General features: G+C 39.8%; 2 protein-coding genes and 1 long non-coding RNA gene across 6 annotated transcripts in view; 2 read left to right on the plus strand and 1 right to left on the minus strand.

The window, feature by feature from the left end:
* LOC100543777 (sodium channel protein type 5 subunit alpha-like) overlaps positions 1-26,826 on the plus strand; it is a 589,192-nt gene that overhangs the window by 312,246 nt on the left and 250,120 nt on the right. The gene's annotated exons all lie outside the window — the stretch shown is intronic.
* LOC104911332 lies at positions 5,939-12,091 on the plus strand. The gene is made up of 3 exons (XR_793835.3): positions 5,939-6,010; positions 10,006-10,154; positions 11,405-12,091. It is a non-coding gene; the product is annotated as an uncharacterized LOC104911332 (long non-coding RNA).
* The window catches only part of PAXIP1 (PAX interacting protein 1), a 33,173-nt gene continuing 21,638 nt past the window's right edge, over positions 15,292-26,826 (minus strand). Inside the window, exons 11-21 of the mRNA XM_031554012.1 lie at positions 25,904-26,025; positions 25,161-25,345; positions 24,986-25,029; positions 23,133-23,200; positions 22,639-22,741; positions 20,237-20,405; positions 18,554-18,654; positions 17,288-17,422; positions 17,129-17,204; positions 16,536-16,596; positions 15,292-16,092 (exon numbers count right to left, since the gene is read on the minus strand). Of these exons, the coding sequence (XP_031409872.1) occupies positions 16,077-16,092; positions 16,536-16,596; positions 17,129-17,204; positions 17,288-17,422; positions 18,554-18,654; positions 20,237-20,405; positions 22,639-22,741; positions 23,133-23,200; positions 24,986-25,029; positions 25,161-25,345; positions 25,904-26,025 (1,080 nt within the window). The 3' untranslated portion in view covers positions 15,292-16,076. The remainder of the gene's footprint in view (positions 16,093-16,535; positions 16,597-17,128; positions 17,205-17,287; positions 17,423-18,553; positions 18,655-20,236; positions 20,406-22,638; positions 22,742-23,132; positions 23,201-24,985; positions 25,030-25,160; positions 25,346-25,903; positions 26,026-26,826) is intronic.

Below are 26,826 nucleotides of genomic sequence, written 5' to 3' on the forward strand. Positions count from 1 at the left end.
CTCTCTTTGATGAAAACCAGCATGGTCAGTGGAGATCAGAAGGATCATTATTTCAGAAACTTATTCCTGATCTGGGCTAGTGAGGATACGGAAGAGCAACCAAGAAGTTGTCTCTATCCTTCTGAATCATTCCCAGCTTTGCGTGGCCAGACTGGCTGCCGTTGCCTTGCAATCCTTTATGGCACAAGCATGCGTTGGTGCTGTGGCTGTGGGTTTCATGCCAGCAGTGTTCCTGTGCAAAACTCAGTGCTGGCTGTCCTCAATTCTGACTATCACACATAGGTAGATGTGGCTACGGCTGGGTGTGGAGGGACTTTGGAGTGGTGGGAAAGACTTCAGTCCTCTTTCCTTTATGAAGGAGCCAACATTTTGATTGCTCCAGCCAGCAGGATGTGGTTTGTTTGCTTCTGTTTTATCAGAAAGGCTAAGTAACCCATGGAGCTGAATTCAGCAAACACCACACAGGCAGTCAGCCTGCTAGGAGCCACTCTGCTTCACACAAGAGAAGAGAATAGCAGAGGGGACTGCCGACCTACAAGCTGAGACTTTGAGGATGCTCATGTTGCCCCATCTCTCTGGTTGGGGACTGGATTTGTCTGACTGTTATCTGGAAAACCCCATCAGCACCACATTTCAAACTGCTACTTCATGACCTAGTAGGCAGCTGGGGGAATGCCATGAAAATGTCCTCTAAATCTTTGCATTCTCTAAGAGAGTTAAGGGAAGCACAGGACAGCCCTGGGACATGGTTAGTTGGGCATGGTGGTGATGGGTTGGCAGCTGGACTTGATGATCTTAGTGTTCTTTTCTAACCTTAATGATTCTATGCTTCTTGCTACTCCTGTCACTTCCAACGTTCCCTTCACTCGCTTGCACTAATCCCAGCTGAAGGTCACATTTGACTCCTAAAAATCCCTTGGCATCTTTTCATGAGTGCTTACCAGCATTTCAGGGGCTTAGCACCGTCTGAGTGAATCTCTCTGACTCTTTCTTTCTGATCAGAACAAAATCCTGCCCAAATCTCACCATATGGCATTAGTTGCTTCTCTTTATCTAATATATGACCTCTGCTACTATTGCTACATGCTCCTGCCAGCCATGGCACTTTCCAATAGGATTCCAATAGGATTACATTCGGGTCTGCAATCTCAGCCCAAACTCCCCCATCCCACAAAGATCATGGCAGTACTCAGTCTCTAGTTGCTGTACCAATGTCTTCTTATTGTTCTGGCTACGTCTTCTGCAATTCCATTACTGACTGAAGGACGTTTGCAATATAAATGAAAGAAGAAAAACCAAAGCCCACATATTATCCTGCCTTGTGCACTTAAGGAATGAAATGAAAGCATTATTACAGCAGAGAGGAATTAAGCTGCGATGCTGAGTCTTTGTCTCACTGAGGATTTGCAGAGTAGTAATTAAGAGAAGCACATTCCGTATAAGAGGGCTTCTTCTGCTGCAGAGGAAGGAAAAACCTTTCTGCTTATTTTAATCAGGCTTTGATGGATTGAGCTAATTGGTTACGAGAACATTTCAGCATCTTCCTGTTGCAGATCTCCTGTTAAGTGCAGGGTAACCCTGGCTTGTTCACTGCAGTCAGAGGGAAACCCTTTGGTGAGAGAGGTGGAGAGGCACAAGGACCTGGCTCTGGAACACAGACACCTCAACCTGCCCCATGTTCATCTGCTGCTGGGGCTGTACTGAGGGGTTCTGAGCAAAGGGGAGTTGTGGAAATGTGCAAACAATGAAGGAAAGCTGAGCCTCCTCCCTTATAAAATGCTTCTTGAGAGCTCGTGGGGATACGTAGGCAAGGTATGTTAAGGGAGCTCAAACAGAACAAGAGGTGATAGGATGAGAGATATTGGCCTTAAATTGCACCAGGGGAGGTCCAGGTTGGATATTAGGGAAAAATCCTTCTCAGAGTGTTAATGAAGTAGCACAGGCTGCCCAGGGAGGTGGTGCAGTCACTGTCCCTGGAGGAGTTCAAGAACCATGGAGACGTGGCACTGGGGAACATGGTGAGTGGGCATGGTTTGGATGGGTTGGGTTTGGACTTGATAATTTTAGTGGTCTTTCCAACCTCTAATAATTCTCTGATTCTCTGATTCTAAATACTGCAGTGATATCTGTGCATAAATATAGACTGGGCTGACAAAAAGGTGGGAGGATCACTTCTAAATCTGGACACATTCAATTGCAAAGCTCTTAACATGCATTAAGGAGGCAAATGAACTTTGAAACTGAGTGTGCCACTGCACGTGCATCCCTCACAGGAGTAATGAAGAGGGAACTGCATCCACCAGGTTGCTAATGCCCAGCAAAATGCTCCAGAGTTATTGAGATTAAAGCCCTGAAGCATGGGAAGAGTTGAGAACAAGCTTTGCTTTTATGTGAAGCATAAACAAAAATTAAAAAAGAAAACAAACAAACAAAAAGCAACAATCAAGCCCAAGGCTGCTGGCCAATACATGTGATTTTAAAGGCTGAATTCCTGACTTGTTTATAACCAAGGTTGACTCTCTTTGAGTTACTGCTTAAATTACAGTCTTGCTCTGAAAGAGAATATATCCACCTTTCAATGCCAGCAACAAAAAATGTTGCTATTCACAACTCATTGGAGCTGCTAGAAGAAAGTAAGCGCTGCCCATAAATAAGCTGCCTCAATAATTAATTGCCAGCACAGAGAGTACAATAGAAAATCTCCAGAAATAAGTTATGGCAAACACAGTTTCATACTAACAGTGTATGAATAGCTTTAAAAAGCCAACAAAAGCAGGCCCTTGAGTTTCGGAGAGAGGTAAAACACCACCAATCAACTTGTCTCTGCTTTCTCAGTGGGAGATCTCAGCCTATTTGACATCAGATGAGGCAGCACATAGCCTAGAAAGGAACCCCCAGCAGCATTCAGTGGCTGGCAAAGGGAAAAAAAGGATGAAAAGGATGAAGAGATGTGAGCAGGGGCTTGGAGAAAGGGAGCAGAGAAGATGGAGGTAGCAATGGGTGAATGGGTGGGTGGATGGACAGATGGATGGGTGGATGTGTGGATGGATGGATGGATGGATGGATGGATGGATGGATGGATGGATGGACTGGTGAATAGCTGGATGGTTGGTTGAACTGGTGAATGGATGGATACGGTCCATGAGCACAGTCAGTAAGAAAAGCCCTGGTATGAAGGAAGCAACCACATGACACCCACAAGCACGGTCTGCTCAAGAAATTTTCACCCAGCAGCTAAGGGAGGAAGAATTAATTCAAAGCTCACCTGCAGTTACCATTAGCACTTAGGGAGAAACAGCAGTGAAAGAAAACAGGAAGGAGAGTTTATAAATAGAAAAGGTAGAGAAAAAATATGCATCCAAGTGAAATTTATAATTCCCCTGTAAATGAAAGAAGAGGTAATGATGCACATCAAAGTAATGAAATTATCCTGCAGACTGACTACTAGCTAATGAAATTGCTTACTTAGCATACATTCACTGAGCTGCAACTGGCATTTCTCTATACTAGCATTAGACAAAACTCTTCCCATCAGTAGCAAGAAAATGCCACAGGATAAAACTTTACTTTGCAATGTATACTTCTCCCAGTACAGTCAGGACACCATTCCGACAGGCAGAAAGACCTTCATGAGGCCTACAGAGAGCAACCATCTAATGGCAATCGCTGCTTTTTAGGAAAGAATTAGGGCTTGATGGCTGAAAAGCCCTCACACAGAAGCTGGTGGCTGCTGGCAGTCTGAACTCCTTGATTGGCTTCAGTTCATTTTTATGGAACCTTTGGGAGTATGATGCTGTCACAGCATTGAAGTCCAACCCTCGCTAGGTACTGAATCACACCAAATGTTTCACTTGAAAGCAAACCTCATTTTAGATTTAAGGGACAGATGGAATTATTTTTCTCAATTATTTTTCTCAATTTTAATCAAGAAATGGACACGTATCAAATTATGCAATTCTCATCACTTAAATCTTCGAAGTCTACAAATTTATCACCGATTTTTGGACGTCATTTTCTTGAACCTCCGCAACAAAATTGCACATAGTCAGAAAATGTGACTGGAGAGCTTTGCACCATGCACTTTTATCACTCTGCATTAGTATTCAAGGGGAAACATTCATAGAAACATAGAATGGCTTGGGTTGGAAGAGACTTCAAAAATGGGTTGGAAGAGACCTCAAAAAAAACCTAACCCTAGTTCCAATCTCCTGCCATGGGCACGGTTACCAACCACTTCAGCAAAGTTCAGCTTGGTCTGGAGCCCAAAGAAATAACACAAAGCAAGTTCAGCTTCTCTGAAACACTGATCCCAACTCATATCTCCCCAACAAAATTGTAGATAGGGAGGGACCATTGCACCAGGCTCAGAGGTTTTACCTACAGAACAGACACTGCAAGAGATCCCACCACAACCCTCAGGAAGCAGCACCCCTCTTTCCCAGCTGTGTTCTTACAGCTGTCCACATTCATTGCCTATAAAGTACTTTTCTAACACTAGAGCAGTCACTTCTGTGTCAGCTGATCCTTGCAGAATAACCATCCCAAATCTACTGTGTTTTCCTGATGAGTGAAAAAGTGCACACTCATAAAAGTCATAAAAAGACTTCGGGACAAGAGCTGCAACACCAAGCTGAAAGGCTTTGCCCTCAGCAGCTTTGCAGAGCCAGAAGTCTCCTCCTCCCACAGATTGATGTGCCTTCAGTCCCATGCCTTCAAGGTCACGTAAAGTTTTCTTAAGATGCGCTTGCCAAGTGTTGGGCAGACTTTAAAAAGAGCACTTCTCCAGGGCCCAGCACTCGGTAACCTTCAGCCTGTCTTCGTGTCTGATCCCCTGCCTCGATCCTATTACCATTGCTCACCGGGGAGAGCAGGCAGGTTTGAAGGAAGCCAAGTCTTCCAGCTTGTCAGCTCTGAAATATGCAGCCTGAGGCTGCCCAGCCTCTCACTATTTCTCTTTCAGCATGTGGGCTGAGGCTGCCGACTGCTCTCCCCCTCTTTGCTGTGCAGATGGATTTCTCCTTTGACCACTGCTGTTACAATAGGGGAGCTGCATGCAATACAGGACGTGGGCAGCCCTTAGCCCTACAAGGGGGATACAGGGAGCATGTCCCAGTGATGGGAAGGGAAGGGATGAGGGTAGAGGAGAGGAAAAAGGTGAAATCACAAAGAAGGAAAGGGAAATTGGGGTGTGGCTTTACTGCTAGAGAGATCAAGCATTCTGTGCAGGTGAATGTGTCATTTTTTCTTTCCGTCCCTTCCTTTCCCAGCCCTGACAAATTCCAGCCATTAGGGCACCATCTCCATTAGGGAGATACAAGTTGAAAGCATTGCTTGCATAGAGTTGTGTCCTGAGATGTCCTATGCAGCACAGCTGTGGAATTACACATTGGAGATCTCTTTCTCTCGGTGAACAGAGAGATGACGTTAGGTTTTACCTAAAAGTGCCATCACTCGGGTTTTAAACAGGAAGACACGGCTGGAATGGGCTGCCGATGGAAGCGTTCCCGTGCTGGGTCTCAGCGCGGCGGCAGATGGCAGCAGAGGCCGCGAGGAGCGGAGCCGAGGACCGATAGGGATAAGATCCTCTGCAGACAGCATCTTTCAGTTTATCCCGCAAGTTGCATCAACACAACGTGCTTTTGCATTTCTTTACGTAGGAAGAACCCAGCTGGGCCTGATGGATAGCCAGAAGTTTCAAGGAATCAAAAACTGCCCCCCAAACTTGAATCAAAGCAAGCAACCGCGGTGCCCCAGAGTGCCTCAGGGTATTGCCTGGGGTTTGGCACTGTATGGGAACTGCTGGTCATGGCCTGAAACTCTGATTGACCACCTGAGGTGAGCAATGAGTCAGCCTTGAGAGCACAGGTGAAGGCAATTCACTTGTGCTACCAGGAAGGGGTGGAGCCTGGCTGCACCTCTCCTAGACCCATTTAAGGGCTGTCTGGCACTGAAGAAGGATCTCTTTCTGGAGATCTCTCCTTCTGGAGTTTGCTGAGGGCCTACAACACCGGTGAGCATTTCCATTTATTTTGGTTATCTTTCTGTTGCAGTAATCTTGCTAAACCTAATCTCTGTACACCTATTTATTGTACAAGCACACAGAGGATGAACACCCAACTTTTAGAAGATGAAAAGCTGACTTTCCTATCAGCTCTCTGGGACGGTTCACTCTTTGTCATACCAAAGATGCTTGTTGCTGTAGAAGCTTATCTTGTTGTTGGAGTAACTCCTGCTCTGTATTGCAGCTCCTTTTATCTTCCCTTTCTTCTGTTTTCATTTCATGGCTGATGCTCTATCAGGGGATGCTGCTCCTTGTGGGTATTAGCACTTTGACAGTTGCAAAAGAGCTGTTTAAAGCTTTGAGAAATACTTTACAGAAGCCTTGATATGACTGCAGAATTCAAGGCAATACCTTCACAAAAAAAAAGCAATTATTTCTACATTGAGTGTGTTTTTAATGTTTTTTTTTTTCATTGCACTTATATATTTAAATGTGTGAGCCACGTGACAAGACGTAGACAGGAGCACTATTTATTTTAAGTAAGGTGTATTATTAGAGTTTTCCACATCCTCAGAAGTGAAGCATTAGGCACTGATGGAGTGCATGCAGCACATCCTGTCACTATGCAAAATCTGCTTCAGTTGCTGCTCCCCCTGCACAAGCATCTCAATTTTTAGATGTAATCCATACAGATGGTGAACACCCTGTGCCACCTGGGGACTGGGCATGGCCCTCAATGGCTGCAGCATCGCACAGCCCAGGCTGCTAAATGTCTATCTAGGTATGCTAGGGACACCAAAGGCTGCTGTGAAACTGGATGTGGGAGGAGCTCAGTGTGGGTCAATGAGGTGGGCTGCAGCCCTCCTGCTCTTTGTGCAGAGGACCTGGAGTTCTGCACACTGTTCCATGCCCATGATTAGTAGCCCTGGAGACAGCCCTCTGGGTTGGTGAGATTTCTGCTGGAATGCCTTCAGAGTTGTTTTTCGCTCAGTATTTCAGAGCAGCTTGTCACTGTAAGCCACTATGTGTTACGATTAAGGACTACCGAATGATTACAAGAACTATATCTCTAGACAAAAACTCCCTTTCCTGAAGACGACAAGAGCCAATTCCTGTCTTTTTGCATGCAGGATCAGAGGGAGAAAATGAATAAATTAACTGTGTTCAGAGTGTTTGAGGCCAGGTTGGATGGGACAATGGGCAACCTCATCTAGTCGGCAGCAACTCTGCCCATGGTGCGGGGGTTGGGTCTGGATGGGATTTAAAGTCCCTTCCAACCCAAACCTTTCTGTGATTCTATGAATTTCCATGCGTTCTTCCTCACACTTTATTAAGCTGATACTAGAAGCAGTGGAAGCAATGGAAGCAGTGCCTTACACCTTCCTCAACAACCTCCATGGCACATTGGGTGCTGCCATATTCTAGAATAGACTTGTTACTCATTCGATTTGCTCTGGTAAAGGAGCAAGATAAGAACAAAATCTTGGTATGCCCTTGGCAATTTTCCCTTGCTCTCTTGAATCATGTGCTGAGTTGCTGTCACAGAACCTAACCATGCACAGTGGTCTTCAATGCTGATTTTTGAGCATCCTCGCTGCTCCTCCAAGGGGAACCTCAAGCTTTGGGGCTGAGCACACTGCAGCTCCTCATCTCCATCTCCCCCTCTGAAGGAGGGATTCAAATCAATCACACTGGAAGAGGAAAGACAAATTACTGCAGTCCGTATTAATAGGCTGCTTATTAAACAGAGGAAAGCCTTTTCACAGAAACCTATACAGACACACACATCTGCAATTATCTTTTTAAATTCTAAATCAAAGCAAATTAGCAGTGTAGTGCTGAGCAGTAAACATGATTTGATTAGGCATTTCATAGCCAGGATACAACAAGGTTTTTTGTTTTTGTTTTTTTTCTTGAAGAACTCAGTTACAGCAGTGAGTTGTGCTTCCTTCATGCTATGAAGAGCTCACAGCCCAACAGTGACAGCTCCATGCTCAGGGTCAAAAACCCAAAACTCTCCTTTCTCTTGGCATGATACCTAGAAAGCATAACAGTACTCATATCCTCACCTGCAGTGCCAACCCCTCACCTTGTAGGAATTGCACAGACTCCTAATCTGAGTTCATAGTCATAGAAAAATAGGATGACTTGTGCTGGAAGGGACTATGCAGTTCCAAATGGAGTTGTAGGAGCTGTATCACAGAATCCAGGCTGGTTGAGGGTGGCAGAACTTCTGGGGTCTTCTGTTCCACCAGGGCCACCCATTTCAAGGCATCAGGATCATGGCCAGTTCCACCATACAACTGGTGAACACAACACGAGACAAAGTTGTGTCTTCGGGAGACTTGGCATACGATTGTCAGAGTAGCTTGTTAAATACACAGTGATACATCAATATTTAATGCTTGGTAGCATTAAATATAAATACCTGCATTCTTAGAGCAGGGACACTTGTGTCCAACAAGCATCTGGAGTTGTGATGGTGTATATGGAAGCAATAAATCTCTGTTAATGAGCATCTTTGTAACCAGCTTGCATCTCACCAGCTTTCAGTTTGATCCCTGCAAAGCAGGAGGCGAGCACCAGGAACTCAGCATTCTGCCAGGTTGCAGAGCCCAAGGACATCAGCAAACAAAACAATGTGGCACGAGCAGCTGCTCCAAGGCAATGCTCTGCTGCTTGGTCTGGTCGCACCAAGCGCTTTGTATCATATTGTCCTAAAGGACCTTTTGTATCCGTGGATGACACGGTCTTGAGCAGTCACAGGCATGGGTTGGTAGTTGGACTAGATGTTCTTATTGGCCTTTTCAACCTTTTCTATGATGCTGTGATTCAATGCTGCCTTTATAGTTGGAGCACTTCTGCAGGAGCATCTCTCTCCTTGCATGTCCATGGAACTAACAATGCTCTGCTGCCTGTGATGAGTTGCAGCACCCTGGTGTGTGAAGCCTCCTCCATGATGCTCTTTGCCCCCTTTCTGTCATCACCTCTTGCTTTTACGAGGGTCTGGCAGTGACTGTGCAGGAGATGCATATCAAGGAGCTGCAAGCAATAAATAACAACAAAGTCCATGGACCATGTGCTAACTGATAATTTATCACCATATTCACCACAGAGAGGTAAAGCAAAGCAGCACCAAGTATAGAAGCAATAAAGCCAGAAATGTCATGAATTTGACAAGCAGATCAGCCTAGGTTATTCAGGGTTTGGGTAAGCTGCAAGCATTCTGCAGCATTTCTGCAGTAATCCAGCAATGTTGCTGTAGAGCTGGGAACTTGAATTCCCTTTCCATTTCAGCCCCACAGCCCATGGCTGAACACAGTGGTATAAAATGTTTTACTCCAACTTTGTTTCCTCAATGAGTTTCATTCCAATTAGTTCACTATTTGGTATGTTAATAATTCATTTTGCCTTCCTACTCATAAAGCCCCAATCTAGTTTTCAACAAAATTGACAGTTTCTTGCAAAATGCTCCAATTTAAATGGAATAATTTAATAATCCGTCAGCTTCCCAAAAGCTCCTAGCCTTACCAAATCCCCACATCCTCTTTGGAGAGAGGGCATATTTTCATTCACTGCCTGGAAGAATGAGTGTGAAGCCTCCACTCTTGCTTGGGATTACCTTTGCATCTTGTAATTAGCACTGGAACAAGAACAGCAGCACTGTGCCTACGCCAGGCACTCAACTGCTCCATTATTGGGCTTTTCCATCGCTGGTCTTCTCCATCACTGGGTTACTCCACTGTTGGGATTGCTGCATTGCTGGGCTTTTCCATCACTGGGCTGACCATGAGACTTGGTCCTCATGGCCATCACAAAACATACTGGGACATTTACTGCATTAACTCATCTGCCAACCACCAGAGCTTGGTGTTTCATTTAGCCCTAATATACTTTATAAAGTCTTGCTATGTTGTGCTGTTTTCTTCTACTTAACCTGCCTCCAAGACTGAGAGATACGCTAATTTTTTAATAAGTAGACTTTATTTTATTGTCTGCTCCAGGGAAGTAAAGAGAGCCTGCAATAAAAACCTCTTGTCATGGCTGACCAGGAGATGAAGTCATATGAGTTGCTGCTGACTGAGGTGATCTGTGCTGCAGGCATACTGGGACTCACCATGAGATGCCTCACCAGGCTGCACAGAAACTCCAGGTAACTTGCTTGGGAGCAAGGTACTTTATTTCCTCTCTCAAGCTATGCTTGACCCTACACTCACCCGAGGCATGGAAAAACTGAAAACAGCAGGTAGAAATGAGAGCTGCTGTTCATGCTGCAAACAGCACCTGCAGGAGTTACTGATCAGAGGCAGCAGGCACAAAATGTATTCACAGAATGGCTTAGATTGGAAGAGATCGTAAAGATCATCCAGTTCCAACTCCCTGCTGTGGGCACAGTTGCCTCACTACCCTCTAAGTAAATTATTTCCTCATAATATTAAACCTAAATCTCTCCTCTCTTAGTTTAAAACCATTCCCCCTTGTCCTATCACTATCAGACCAAGTAAAAAGTCAATCTCCCTCACGCCTATAAGCTCTAAGTACTGGAAAGTTATAATGAAATCTCCCTGGAGCCTTCTCTCCGGCTGAAGCAACCCATCTTCCCTCAATGTTTCTTCATAAAAGGGATGCTCCAGCCATCTTCATGGCTTCTTCTAGATTCACTCCACCAGCTCCTTGCTATGAGGAAATATCTTTTGCAGACACAGGGAAAGCAGTGTCTGCTCATGGGTGCCCCCTGACTATGATGCCTTATCCCTAGCAGACACAGCTGCGTAGCCTTCTGACAAAGCACCGCCTAAAGACCAATAACATTTACCATGCTGCTAAGGATAGGAATGTTTTCCAAAGCTTTGCTCACTCTTCACAAGCGTAAGTTAGAATTCCCTTGGCAGAGCTCTGAGAGTCTCCCAAGGGCTCAGACAGTTTCTCTCTCCCTGGCTTTCTCCAGGGAAAGCTCCTACATCCCACTAAGAAATTCATCAAGCGTGCCTTTCCCCAGAGATAGGCCTACTGCATTTCCAGGAGATACTGGAACAGTCTTATAAGGAATAGGAAGTGGTACTTTCCTAATCTGCTTGCCTAGAGTTAGCATAACCTACTCCTCACCAAACCACAGGGACAGAGATCACATTCCAAAGATGTGACTTCCAAGAGACTGCGTAGACAGCAAGCTAAGGATGCTGGTATCAGATGTATCATCAGAACACAATGGGTTGGGTAGATGCTTTTTGTGGCAGAACTGTTACTCCACAATCTGTAAATGTCATCGCAGTACCACTAAGGCTCAGACAACTAGAATGTATCTTTTTCTTCAATGAAATCAGATTCTGAAGACTAAGAAACAAGAAGTGCTTATCCTACAGTCAGCCTGTAAGTTAATATCTTTCCTTATTTCTTTTACAGCCATTCCTCAGCTCTGCTGATGTTTATGTAACTCTTCCTGCAGGCAGCACAGGACAGGAAGAAAAAAGTCAAAGGGAATGGGCTTTGACTAGCTGTCAAGATGTGAACTTTGAATTTAGCTAACCTGTGCTTTAGTTGTTGCCTCATCACACCCACAGCATACTTCTCTCTGAACTTAGCCTTTTTATGGATTAACTCTTACCAAACATACATTAGCTTCACCTCCTAGCAATGTGATTTCTGAACATAAAATAAGTAAACGTCAACAGACCTGTCTTCTTGTCTACTCTTTTGCCTTGAGGTTGGATAAACTAACTAAATTGCTCTTAGAAGATATTTGATGCATTTTTAATAGTACAGCTGCATAAAGATTAAAGTTCTGCAACCTTGCTAAACAATCCATCCCAGTGCTCATCTGTTCTGCTCGGATGTTTTACACATCTTGAGCTGTGCAGCTAATATTTTATTCAAGAGTAGCTCATCTTGGGTTGAAACTATCAAGAGATGTGAAAGGTGGCATGAAATGCTTCTGTAAAAGCATCAATGGTAAAAAAGGAAGAAGAAGAAAGCGTGCAGCTTAACATGGCAAGGGACCTAGAGATGAAAGACAGAAAGAAGGCCAAGGTACCCAGAATCTTTTCCCTCAATTGAATCTGCACAGACACAGGATGAGCTCAGGCTGTCATGTTTCAGGTTCAGTTTTCAATACTGTTTTCCATACTATCAGTATAGACAAAGTGTGAGAAGTAGGCAGATAAACTAAGTAGATAACTCACTGGATTACTGGACTCAAACTGCTTCCCAGGAATCAACCTTAAGCCCAATACAGGTGACTGTTTATCAAATGGCTGGTGGCAAAACACAGCAATAGGGTGCCCATAGAAATCATGGAATCTCCATCCTTTGAGGTACTGAAACCCTGACTGCACCTGAGATTGGGAAGTGTCTCCCAACCTCAACTTCACTACTCTGTTCTACAGTTCTTTACAACTAACGGCCATGAAAGCTGCAAGGTTATGAGTGGAGACCAAGTCCTCCTAATATCCTCTAAGTCTTTTACTAGTGAAATAGCTCTGCTATCAAGACCACGTTTCACATTTATTTATCTTCAAATAACTAAAACATCAGGACAGGTTTTCTACCCCAACATTTATAATGTGAACATAATGTTTCTCCAGACAACTAATTAACAAAGTGAAAGCTTTTTTATTTTCCCGAGAAGTACAGAAGCCAGGATCAAATAGGACACTTAAGTATTATAATCTTCCACTAAAGAAAAGCAAGCTCGTAACAACCATCTAGTATCAGAAAACTTCATCAAACCCTTTCTCTACCACTAATCACACACACACACACACACAGTAACATCTGTGCAAGCCAGTTGGCTCTGGACAGCTCCTGTGGTTCTTGAAAGACTATTTCTTGGCAGGTTCTGTTTTCTACTCTAATTGAAAGGTTAATCAAATCAGTCATACTTGTATGTTGGCTAAATAAACACACTGTCTCCATTGATGATGAAACAGATGCGTTACCACTCATGTTTCCCACAGGGTTCATTTGTTCCATGATTGCATTTGCTTTTCTTCAAGCTTTTCTATGCAGTATCTGACAGCATTTTGGATAGTTCTCATACAAAGGAAATTTACCTTTCAGATGCTATTGCATTCACACATCTCTTAACTGGAATAGTCTTTGGCAAAGGAGTTATGTACCCTCAGCGCTGCTTGGTTATAGAAAATGTGGAGGTTAATTCTGAAAAAGGTGAGAAGCATTACCAAGAGCCAAATGAATAACTGAATCTAGCAGCCAGGACACAAACTGCCAACACATTTGAATCTGGTTTCTTTCTACCTCTCCTCCCCTCCATAAAAAGCTTTACTCTGCCAAGACTTGTCTTAGTAGGACTTGTAAGCTTCTAGACCTTGGTGGTACAAATTCCTGTCTTGTGTTTGATTCCATACACAGTTAAACAGTGGCACCTACTCTATATATGTGTTGCTTTTTGAAAGCAGGCTCTACATTTCATAAGGCAATCCATCATTTGCAAGATATACAAAAGATAGACTGAATCCTTGATAAGTAAAAAGTATTTATTCAAGGTAAGAAGCTTTCATGTATCACAGTATTTTCCAAAGTTCAAAAGCTACAACAGCTGTTTTTTAAAGGAAAAGGCACCAAGATACTTTCTGCATGCTGGTAACTAGTATAATGAAGAAAGACTTAAGCCATACAGAGAGTAGCACAGATTTGGGTTAGTTCAATATTACACATTCTGAGATGTATTTGAAGAAAAGAAGTGTACCTTTCTCTCCATTAAAAAGTAGGCAGTCCATTTGTTAAGTTCTTTATGGAAGGATTCATCTTGTCTATTTTTAGTGCTCTTTAGAAAACATAGATAACTAAACAAGCTTGCTAGATTCTTAAGAGATGTGCTCTGTGCAGGGGTCTTAGTCAGGTTTTAGAGCTATGCCCTGCACTGATAGTAAAGGGAGGGCATACCAGGTAGGTCTGTGTGCCTGAACAATTTAAGCCATTAAAAAAACCCATTAGCCAAAAAATAACCCTTTAAAAATAAATAAATAAACTATTTTTAGAAGTGTAAAAACACGTTACCAACTTCCAGATCTCCACATTTAGGAACTTCTTTTTCTTAATCTCATAATGAAGTTTGTTATGGACAACTGAACAGCTCACAAACAAAAAAAAAAGAACATAGATCTGTTCTAAGCAATGAATGGCATTTGGGGAAAAGTACTATTTTCTCCCACCCCACACCATACTTTTTTAGCTTCTGAAATTGCTTATTTTGTTCAGCCCAGAGAGAAGGAGGCTGAGAGGAAGGCCTCATGGCAGCCTACAGCACTGCTATAAAGTGGAGGGGCAGGTGCTGATCTCAGCTCTCTGCTGACAGTGACTTGAGAGAACAACACAGAGCTGCAACAGAAGAAGGTCAGGTGGAGGTTAGAAAAAGGTTCTTCACCAGAGGGTGGTCAGGCTCTGCAACAGGCTGCCCAGGGCAGTGGTCACTGCCCCAAGCTGTCAGAGTTCAAGGAGTGTTTGGACAACATCCTCAAAAATAGGGTTTGGATTTTGAGTGGTCCTGTATGGAATCAGTGATCCTCATGTGTCCCTTGCAACTTGAGGTATTTTATGATTCTGTGATCTAAAAACACCTTAATTTATTTACTACATTTTGTCACCTTAGCAAAGGTCAAGCTGGTAGAAATTCCTCTTAACATCATGTAACTCCTTATTACTTAAAAACAAATGGTGAATACAAGTATAAATCATTACAGCTGAAGAACCCAGAGCCAGCACTAAGGCAACAAGCACAGTACTGACCTCTATGGGACTTCACTCATCGTGAAATTTACCGTGTTCTTATAGCTTGAATTTGTCATTTGCTTAAGCATCTTGTTGAACTGAGGCATGGGGAAAAAAAAAAGCAACAGAAATAATGGTCAAATATCAGGTGGATTTACATTCTAAGCCACAGCACAAAGGAGATTTGAAATTAATAACTTCTCTGCAGACAGCTTTGCATAAGCTAAAAACAGCTGCTTACCTCCCTTTAACGCGACTGAAAACCTTCCCTGTAAAACAGTTCTGCACAGAAATACAAAACACTAGAAAAAACAGCATGAGAAGCAATTGTTTTAAGTAGGCTTTGTCTTCCATCTTGAATTGTTTTTTGAATGGCTCACAAGCTGCTACGATGCATCCAACACCATGCAGACAAGTGAATATCTGCACTCTCCCACTAGAATTTAATGGCTTGCTGATCAAATCAACATTTTTAGGACAATTTCCATCTACCAGATTCTGATCTAAAAAAATGTAATGTCACATTTATTAAAACTGTGTGAGAGTCAGGAAGAACAAGTGAATATATTTTGAAGACTGGTTTTTAATATTTATTTAGTAAAACTCACTATACAAACAGAACTTATCACAACAGCATACTATGTAGGGTTAGAGTTTCTCCTTCCTTCAAGCTTTTTCTTTTTTTCAGTAAAAACACATCTATAAATTTTTAACAATTTCCCCTTTAAAGCACTAGGATTTTTATATATTAAAACATACCTAATAAAAATAAGTTCAAAATAATTTTACATTGTTTGGAAAAAGATTTGAGTAATTTACTCTTACCAGAGTGCCACTGTTGCACAGTATTAAAAAAAAGGAACCACCACTAAAATATAGAGTAAAACATTTAAAAGTACATTTATTTAAAATGTGGGCAAAATATCAATATAAAAGAAAATAGAGTATAAGAAATAAAAATAAAGTACAAAACATTTTCATCTTCAACATCCATAATTTAATAGACAGCAAGCCCTTTTATTTTTACACCCAAATTACACTTTTGGCTGAAGTACCATCATTAACGTTAAAATGTTTAAAAACTGGCTAATTGTGATACCTAAAGTGGGATCTTTTAAAATGGGAGTATAATACAAAACATAGTAAATTATGTTTCCTCATAATAAAATTACACATCCTAAAAATGATGCAGTTTATTTTTGCTTCCCTGCTTTAAACTGCTCTTCATCCCTAGGCAAACAGCTGGAAAACAGTATCCACAGGAAGTTTTAGTTACTTTGTACAATGGCTGAATAGCTAGATTTAATGCTCCAAGGACTCCGAAGCACTAAGGCATTTTACTATTCCTTCAAGTAAATTTATATGTACGTTTGTTAAGAAAGAACAACTTTTAAGAAATGACTGTAAAACAGAACTTTTACAAGTATAAAGCACGCCCATAAAGACACTGTAGCCTTCCCGGCCCTACAATGCAGTTATCAAATAACATTTATACTGTTCCTTAGTAAAAGCTATTTCTGTCAACTACAGTTCACCTGTGCAGATACTTTCTTTACTGACACTTATTTTCCCTTGTTGCTTAATATTCTACTATTGATACTTTCTGGTAACCCTGCATCCCACCTCCACTATTTTCTATCAAAAAGTAACCCCACTTGGAATTTAAGCTAGGTTTCCGGGTGTTAAGCTGTGCTCTTATCAAGTAAACATTACACATCCTATAAAACTTTAAGTAGTTATTCCTAATTAAGAAAAACTTTTAAGCATTTTCCTTAAGCAACTGATAGCTTTCACACATAAAGGATATGACTCATAATCCAGTGTTTGAGTAAGTACTCCAGTCAGGACAAATTCAGCATTGTGGACATCTGGAAATATCAAAAACATGTATATAGTTACACCCTTACGATGACACTTCTCCTTCAGCAGGCACATCAGGAGGAGCCATTCAGTACCTTTCTGCTCTTCATGCAAAGGAATAAGGGAATATGGCCCCAATCACTACCAGTGCCCTACTTTTAGCCACACACTTCATGCTACGGATATCAGGCTTCAGAATGTATGGTTTTATTGATAAACACGACATGTCTTTAGGCTCCACACTGAAAAACAGCTAAAGAGAAAAACCTCAGATCTTTAACTTGACAATCGTGCATCATGCAGTTGCAGTCCCAAGTTCAAGACTACCCTTGAAGAGATTTGTGGTGACCTGGCTAGAAAAATGCTTGTTAGAAACACCTAGGAATGAGCTGGCTCAGACTTCTCCATGACCTGCAGGATTGTCCACGTACCCCTCTACTAGTATCTGACATCTTCAACAGGTATCTGTACTTGCATTAATTTCTACTGTTACTGTTTTACATTTATACTGTTCAAATCACATTGATAGTTTATACATACCTATGCCTCTAGCAAAATATTCTCGACATAGGTGAAGGTCATTTTCACAGGAAATCAAGATTATCTCCGGCAAACTCTGAATCAAAGAAAGCAACTGTAAGCTCAGAATAACACAACAAGATATTATGAGTAAATTCTAGAAGGCAACACTGTACACACTTTATTCTGCTTATGCTCCATGAGTTTTCGAAAGGAAGGTTGTTTAGATAACACTTTTCCTCCTGCGCATTCCACAATAGCTTTCATGGTAGAAAGACTGGGACAAATTCCAGGTGTAATATAAAAATACTTTCCCTAAGAAGAGAAAAAAAAGAATAACAAGAAATGTTATTTTGTTAACTTATGTCTGCAATACATCCGTGTTCATCTTTATGGATGAATTCTCATGCAATCATTGGCTGCCTGTAAACAGCTTACACTGGCCTATGGCAACAAATCCAACAGCTGATGAGTCGTCTTTAATTATTGCTCATCTGCTTTCCCTAGAGGGGCAAACCTGAAATGACCACTTCTTAAACAAAGAAAAAAAAATAACTGCAATTTGTTAAGAACAATGCTCCTTGCTTCTTCAAGCACAAGTATGCCTAAGGGGTTCCAAAAACCTGAGTTATTCTAATTAAAGCTTTCATCTTTTAAATAAACACCACAATATATTAACTACGTACATTACTCCCTGACAAAAATCATCCTGCAACTTGATTGGGAGTGATACAGATGAACAGATCACCAAGTAGATCAACTTTTTTTTATCAGCTAGGGCTGCAAAACTGATCGAAATGATGTACTATTCAGATTTAATAGAGAACAGATGCTTATTTATTACAGGTTGTGAAAATACACTTTTTAGGTGGTTTGTCTCAAAAAAAAAACAACCTCAAATTCTGCTCGGCTAAAGACTCACTAGCAACTTGAATCTTCAAAACCCTCTCTGCACAGCTGCATAATTTCAATCAGAGGCAGAAAAACCATCTTGCACCATGCCAGCAAAGGGCCTGGTGCTAAGTGCAGTCTTCAAGGAAAATCAGGCTGAAGTGCACATCCACTATGACTCATTTTTCTGGAGATGTGCTTTAACCACTAGAGCATTTGGGGGGGGGAAAAAAAAAAAAAAAGTAACACCCCTTCCATAAGTAGCATTTTGAAGAGGAGCAAATACTGGTTTACACCCTGAACAGATTTTTTTTCTCATCCACAGGATTCAGTCACTCAGAAGGCTCAGATCCATCCCATCAATACTTAAGCAGGAAATATGCATAAAATCAACCCTCTATGTAAATAATTTGTTATATATATATAAATATATATATAATATGTATGTTACGTGCTTGTCTGTTCTACTGTTCTGACAAAAGCTGAGGTCTCAATGCTGAAAGAATTCAGCTGAAAAGCTCCAAGCATTTAAATGCTGTTCTTAAAACTGCCTACCTTGAACAGTGGAGCTACTTGTGCTCTCTTCAGGGACTCTTCCAAACTGAAGCAGAAAAGCACCTCAGCTTCAGCATCCCTCAACACGAAGTTCTGCTCATCTGAAAGAGTAATAAATACAATACAGGAAAGACTGTAACATCATCATCATAACCTAACATCTAAGCCAATTAGAAAATGTTAGTGGCTGAATGACTCTAAATGCTAAAACAGTAATTTTAACGTGATTATAGTATCCCTTCATTAGGATGACCCACAATTACTTATGTGAAACTGTTTTATTCTCCTTGTTTACCTAGCAACATACACTGTTACACACTCTCCTTTTCTACTTGCCCAAAAACTGTCTTCAAGCCCTCATGCAGCCTTAATAGAAAAAACTTTCCATCTATTTCCCTTTTTCCTGTTATTCAGCAGATTGTTTTTTGATTGTATTTTTTAAATTTGGGATGGGATTTCAATCTTACCTTCACCATTCCACAAAAAGTTATGTTAAGCGTATTTCAAAATCAGATTTAATTCAAAACAATCTAGTTCAAAGAGCAAAAAACAATTTTACATTAAGAAAAAATTGCTCTTCCCAGGGACGATCTGCATTTTTTCTGAAGAATTGCCACATTCTCCATCGTTATATTAGGTACAAAAGCAAAGGCAACTCATTTTCCACAAATCTACTAAATTTCAGTAGACAAGTACTTTAAGCACTACATCAAAACAGTCATCCTTTTAAACCCCCAGACCTTATTTATCTTCTAATAGCTTTCAAATGGATTGATTTCTCAGTTCATTGATGCTGAATCAAGAAAGTTGCCATCTTCAGATTAATAAAAATCTTTGTGGTTTATTGGTTAATTTATCCACAGACTTAAATGTTTGCGATTGTGAGGCAGCAATGTTATACGCTTGCTCCTTCCAAAGAAATTACATGAAAAGCATAAAACAATAATAAAACAAATAATCAGCCTTTAAGATTTTCTTCAGATCCAGCATCCTTTTCAAATAAACTATTCTGTTCTTTCCAGCTGTCAACAGAGAAGTGTTAAAAGAAAGTTGACATTACAACACTGTTACAGTACTAAATTAAATCATTTTAATTATTTAAATGAATTCTTGTACACAGTGCCAACAATTGCTTACTTCTTTACAACTTTTATTTTAGAATTAATGAAACTAAAATCACCCAAGACTTTAAAACTACTCAAAGGTGAGAACTATAAGTAGCTGCATCACAGACAGACCGTTTGCCAACATCCAACTATTTTAACCACACTAAAGCAAACTTCTTTTTTGTTTCACTTAATGGAAAGATCGGATTAAATCGAATGAAAATTAAATGTAACAAAATGTTCTATTGTAAGAGGACTTAAAAGCAGTCCTGGAACAGCTTTAACCATACCAACATAACCTTCTACCTTAAGTGAAATATGAACAATTTGCTAGTGTAACTGTTTGAACGTAGCATGTAATCTCTGTGAGTTATGAACTATGATGGTCAGATTTGCTACGAACTTAAAAACCTCTGCATTCAAAATGAAAGCCTGCAGAGAATCTTCAAGAGACATTGCAATTCAAAATCTCACAAAGAAAGGGTTTTTTAAATATGAAGGCCATCTTCACACACTGAAATCAAACAACCTTAAGTTTATAATAAAAAAAAAACAAACTGATAGCAGCTTAGCTTACCAACAAACTTCTGGCATTTGAAACACTCTTCTAACCACTCTGGAGTTACTATGTGCTTGACTACAGAAATTGCAGTCAGGAACTTGACAGTGCGGGTCACTTTACTGGCAATTAGGTGGGTGCATTTCTGGGCAGATTCTGCTACTTCACCTCCAAGAATATACAGTTTCTGAAAGTTGTAAAAAATACAAATCAGAATGGAACAGTCATTAGAAATTGGAAAGAATAGAATGTGGAATTGTAACATTGCCATCAAATAAAACTGAACTCTTCATGAAATAGTAAACGTAGGAGATTTCTGTATTACAGGAATTCATTTACTAAGGGTGATTAATGAACAGAATTTACAGACAAGAAGATCCAGCTATTTCCAGACATTAATTATATCTAGCTAGAATGAGAGCTATGTGCTGCAACTCTACTTTTGTATCTGTTGATTATTTCTTTATATAAAGTTAATTTTGTGGGGTTTTTTTATAGGTAGAAAATGTAATAATTTTGCTCTTTTCATCTACAAAATGTATGACATCCATCATAATTTTGGTAAACCTGATTTTGCTACTTATTCATAGAGGACAAAATTTCTTTGCATGAAAACCACATATATTTTACATACATCAGTTCCATATCTATTTGAGATGATACTGAGTAACTACCATTTTTTCCTAAGTTTGAACTACCAAACCCAAACTACCTCAGAATTGACATCTCAGCTAAGATACACACCATTAACAACCATTCAACGTAGGAATTATTTATAAAGAGTGCTTCCTCTGGTAAGAATTTAAACAATTACAACATTTGAAAATATTTGGACAGCTTCACTATCTACGCACCACAGATTTTTGATTTTTACAGCACAAGTGTTTTGTACAAATTTAAAAAGAATAAACAAAACCACAGTACTTTTAGGCATTAAAATTTAACATACGGCAGCATTTATATTACATCAGTCATCAGCCATTAACAAAGCAAGAAGGCTTACTGCATGCATTAGAAGCCCTGAAAGATGTCTGGCATCCCTCTGTACTGCTCTGATAGTAACAAACAAGTTAGACAGGGACAATGTTTTAAGCTTTTCTGTACTGTGCTGGCTTATTTTGACAGCTTGCATCAAGATGATACACAGAAGTATTATCCAATACACTGCATCTCTCTACTGCTCAACTCCTTTGAGATATGCAAAAGCACCCTGTGAATACTAAACTTGTACACTCTGAAATGTAAAAGCTGTTGTTTTCATTCATAATATATGCTCACCTCAAACACTGCATGCCTGTGAGTACCTTATAAAGACTTGCATTCTGATCTTCAAGGAGCCATTTGGGTGCACAGGAGAAAAAAAAGACTAACTCTCCAGTTCAAGAAGATGGGAGGTCACTAGCCTCAGGAAGGTATTCAAACACTGACACTTTTAATGGTATCACTGCAACATTTGGCAATCACAAGCCTTGAGGCCAAAAATTTATTTAATGTATTTGTGGAGCCATAGCTCTAATGAAATTTCTTCACATAGTCAGCTTGGTATCAACATGACAGAATGGGGAGTTGGCACTGGAACTTTATTGAGATAGATAAACTGAAAAATCATTTTTGTTCCAAAGTATGTTCTATCAAGCTTCAAATGAAAACACCATAATGGAAAAAAACCTCAAAATTCCCCTGAAAAATACTTTAGGTACAATCAAGAAGAAACTAGGATATCTGGGATGTGCTTAAGTGACACGGATTTCTAAGAAACATAGAATCAAACTAGTCCTCATTTGCTTTTGAGTATCTGGAGCAGATAAAAGCAGCAAGATATTTCATGCCCTACTGGGGTCAGTAGTTAAAAAAAACAAAACCACCACCTCTGTGTCTCAGATTTCAGCCAACATGTGACAAATTACAAATGAAAAACTATTTTTGAACTAATGCTTTCTGATCATTAAATTCAAGGAGTCATTGGATTTTTACATCATTAAGCTTTGGGAGCAATTTATGAGAACAGAACGAAATATGGGAACATATGATCTTAAGTGTGCCATCAGTTCTGCCATCAACTTCCTCTGAAGCATGTGGCATTATATGAGAAGAAGTCTGGGTCCTATCCAGTACAGTAATCACTACTTCCCTCACCAAAGTTTGGTTGTGAAGTTTGCTGATTTAAAACAAACAAACAAAACCCACCACAAAACATGAAAGGGTCTTGTCTTTAAAAACAACCATAGAGAACAAAAAGGTAGCAGAGAGGCATGAAGTAAACTAAAGCAGGAAAGTTATCAAACAAAACTAATTTCACATAAATCTACATTCTAATCTCACTTGTAGCAAGTATCAGTTTTTACACACTAAACAAAGGCTAATCAAGTCTTACAAAAGAAGAACACAAGTGCTTCCACAGAGGTAAGTGCAAAAGTCACCTTAATGTACTGTTGAACTTGCATAGGTTCAAATCCTGTGAAGAGCACCATTGGCGTCAACTCTGGGGTAAGCTTTTTAGTAGGTGGTGGTAGGTCTTCAATCCTACAGCATACATGAAATACAGCAGAATATAAGTCTGGGTGCAACATCATATTATTTCAAAAACAGACAAGCACACTGCTGCAACTTTTAGGAATGAAAATACAAACACAAGAATTAGGCAGGATCAATCTTCTAGATAAAAAAATTATGCTGAGAACAGAGTATTTTCTCCTGATTCTGTTCTCTTCCAGCTCTCTTACTATTCTGCTCCTCAGCTATCATTCTATTTCTGCCTTTTGAATAGCTGGCAACATGCAAAAAATGCTACTAGTTATTTCAATTAGCAGGGCACGGGATGGAACCAGAATGATGAGCAGTTCACAGTTACATGGTAAAGTAAACAGTTACATGGTAAAGTAAATGAAGGACTACTGGCACTGATTGTTCTTACCTGGCTCTTTTGGAAGACGGCTGAAGACTGGATTCATTTTGCTTTGGTTTCAAAGGCAACCTCACACCCTGAAATTAGACAATCTATATGTTTACATCTGAACTGAGCAGGGAACTCAACTTCCATTCTGAAACAGGAGAATTGTACAACAGTATCCGAGACTATACTGCAAACACAGAGATGAGAAGGACAGGCTATCAGGTGTGTAGTGAAGAACTGACTGCTCACACAGCTGACCCAAGAGCACAGCTGAGCATTAACTAAAGTTTTTCCACAAGGTTATGCAATCATTTAAGTGAAATAAAAGAAAAAAAATTTTTTTGTTCCATTTAGATAATGAGGATGGTTATTACTGGAAAACTCAAAGAATTAAATGAGAAAGAGACCAAAAAACATGTTAATTTGTAAAATAGGTGAAGACTACAGTAGCTTTCCAGTAATTCAGTGTCAACGGAAAATAGCGGCACCTGCATTGTAGAAACTCAAGTTCCCTGATTAGAGAAAGAGAAGCTCCAGTAGATGCTTGGGCAGTCATTTCACAAAAACTTCAGCCTCCTCTAGACTAAATTAGCCACTAGAGAATTTGCCCAGAAGAAAAGAAACACAGCTTTCAGACTCTCTCTGGCTCAACTAACTTGAAAGTTCTCACTGACAGAAAGTGTGACATATATTTAACTTTCAAATCTACACCTGAAATTTAATCTCTTCAAGGAGAAAGCATTAAATTCACAAACTTTAAAAAAAAAGAAAAAAATAGATTCCTAATGGATTACAACACCACTTCATAGTGGACTGCAAGTATAAGACTGTTTTGAAGTTAAGGTCACAGTAAGAGATACAGAAGTAGTGGCTACTTCTAAAGCTGAAATGTAATAAGTTAACAAATTGTACTAATATTTTAAATTGGGTCTGGGTACTAATTAAGTTATTACAGTTATTAAGCACCTGTCTTTAGAAGACTTCACAAATGGACTGAGGTATGCAATCCAGAATACAAAGGCTGAGTCAAAGTATTTTTGTATAATATAAAATGTTATCTGACAGTCATTTGTGGTACAAATGAACTGAAAGCTCATTAGCTCAAACTAGGAATTACCTATGTCAAGACAGGCACAGTGAAAACAGTTATCACGCATAAATCTGAAATAGAAAGAAATTACAGCACAAAACCTTTCAGAAGGCTAAAACCGAAGGAGTATTCACATGTTCAGAGCAAGTGAACAGTGCAGAACAGCTGTGGTGTGGACAGCAATTTATACCTGTCACATTTTACATATGTCAGAGTCCACTCCATGAAAAAACTTTTTAAATGGTGCATTTTTAGTTTCCTTAATGTTTCTTACACTTTCACTTTTCTAAATCACAATGTATTTTTTGGAATTGAGTATTTGGTACACGTGCCCACAACTTTAGTTTTTACACAGGGTACAAAGTAGTTCAAATCTATAATTTGCATTACCTAACCTATTTAAAATTTAGTAATGATTATAACAAAATTCTTACAGATTTCAGGTGCTCTGCTTTAAAAATCCATATGTGGCCTGTTTTCAGATTGTGCTAGGTACTGACTCCAAAATACAAAGCCTCTTCTAAAGGCTTTACGTAAAAGCAAAGAATGAAGAACCAGGCCACAGTATTTCTAAAGTAATAATTTTATATAATACACTGCAGTTTCTTAGTTCTGCAAAAGATTATTTTTAAGATTTATGCTAACAGACAACTAAAAGCAAGTGCTACCAGGATAGTTTGTGTGGGTTCTTCTGGCATGTTTCCTCACACCATATGCACACATGCTCAGATGTTAAAAACACTATGCAGCAATCTAACAAAAACAGCTGTATAACTCAACGTACCATTAGAAGTTCTGGTGATACCTTTAATGGGACTCTCCAAGCATCTACGAAATGAAGAACACCACAGAAGTGAATCCACCACAAAATTATTTATGGTAAGAATAAAGATGCTTCTCTTGATTAAACAGGTTTACATCAACAAATGCTACAGATCAGAGAATTCTGGGAAACTTACCCAGCAGGTTTAGAACTAAATGTTGACTGGGAGAAAGTGGATCTTGAAGACTGAACACTGTGTATCGACTGTGCTGTATCTGCCGTAAAGCTTCAAAATTTCCCAGCAGTATGTCACATAGCCACTGTGCATTCACACATGGTATTCTCCATTCTTTGGCTTTCTCATACTTCAAGCCACTGGGTCTTATTGTTCAGAGATGAAGAAAGAAAGTTTTAGTAAAACAGATAAATAGCATTTATACTAATTAACTTATGCATCAGTATTTCTTCCTTTCCCTATTATTTTAATTGTAATACAGTAGGCACTCTCAAAAAAATACTTTTGCTCTACACGCTAGAACAAGCAATGTCAATTAGAGAAGAATTTCTGCCCCAAATGCCATCAGGCCAGAACTGAATTTAACTCAGTTTTCCCTCTTCCAGCACTTCAAAAACTATTATTCCATCCCCCCCAGCCCCAACGTATTTTACTTATTGACAATACAACAGTTAAGATCACTTGCAAAAATAATCTACAGTAGTACAAGAAATGACTTCTCTTTTGCTAGCTTTCAGGCCAAATTTAAGATAGAAGCATGCAATAATTTCCTTCAAGAAGCAACATCACAAGGTTTAATGCTTTCAAATCACGAAAATGATTAAACGTTCGTAGTGAGATGTAATGAATCTTTCACATTTAGAAACACATTAAGTGGTAAGAAGCAACTGAAGATGTGAGCACTCTGGAGATAAAGCACTTACTCTTTACAGATGAGAACTGTGTTGCTGCGACATAGATAGCCCGTGTATTTGGCACCTGCTAGGTATGCCATCAGTTTGAGGTCATCTCTGTCACTATCAACAAATCCTGTCACAGAGATTATCTACATACAGATAGAAAGACAGAAATAATTGAAAGTAGAAGGTACTTATGAAACATCCCTGTTGAAAATATTTCTATTTTAGTAACTTTTTTAACATTTTAATGAAACATACATCTTAGCTGTGGTATACAGGCACTCAAAATATGGCTCATAGCATACAGTTAAAAAAACAATCTGCTTGTACATAAAAATTACAAGCTTCTAGCACTAGCTCTAACTCAAGAAAAATTATTTTCATAATGTTGATCAGCTTTTTGTCATTTACTACATTTTTCCTACAGCTTTACTACAAAAAAAGCTACGTCCAGATTTCTTCTCACACATTTTACTTCTTTCTCCTGCTGCTGTTGATACTGTTGAAGTCAAGATTTTTTACTTATTTACCCTACTTTCCCTTTGGAAAAAAAAAAATCTTCTCAACTCTCAGCTCTACTCTGCTCTGAAACTGAATAAGCAGTATCAGCTGATCATACAAAGTAAATTTTAATTCTCTCTTACCTTTGTTATCATTAGGTAGTATCCTAATATACTTCTTTACCCACTTTTCTTACCCTTAGTCTTGTCCAGTTTTCATTTTTTGCCATTCTTTTCTTTTATTTAAAAAGGAAAATTGCAATTTTGTTGTAAAAGCAGCATAAAGTGTTGAACACACTGTCACTGAGACATAAGAGGTTCGGATTCCTGTCATGTTATTATGAATAACTCATGTTATCTTTGCATCCTTCCCCCTTCTAAGAGAAGGATACTCAAACATAGCCATTAAATATTTAGTTCTCAGAGTCCAGCAAGATGTGCAAAGCA

This window comes from Meleagris gallopavo, chromosome 6 (assembly GCF_000146605.3).
Source record: "Meleagris gallopavo isolate NT-WF06-2002-E0010 breed Aviagen turkey brand Nicholas breeding stock chromosome 6, Turkey_5.1, whole genome shotgun sequence".
NCBI classification, from domain to species: domain Eukaryota; kingdom Metazoa; phylum Chordata; class Aves; order Galliformes; family Phasianidae; genus Meleagris; species Meleagris gallopavo.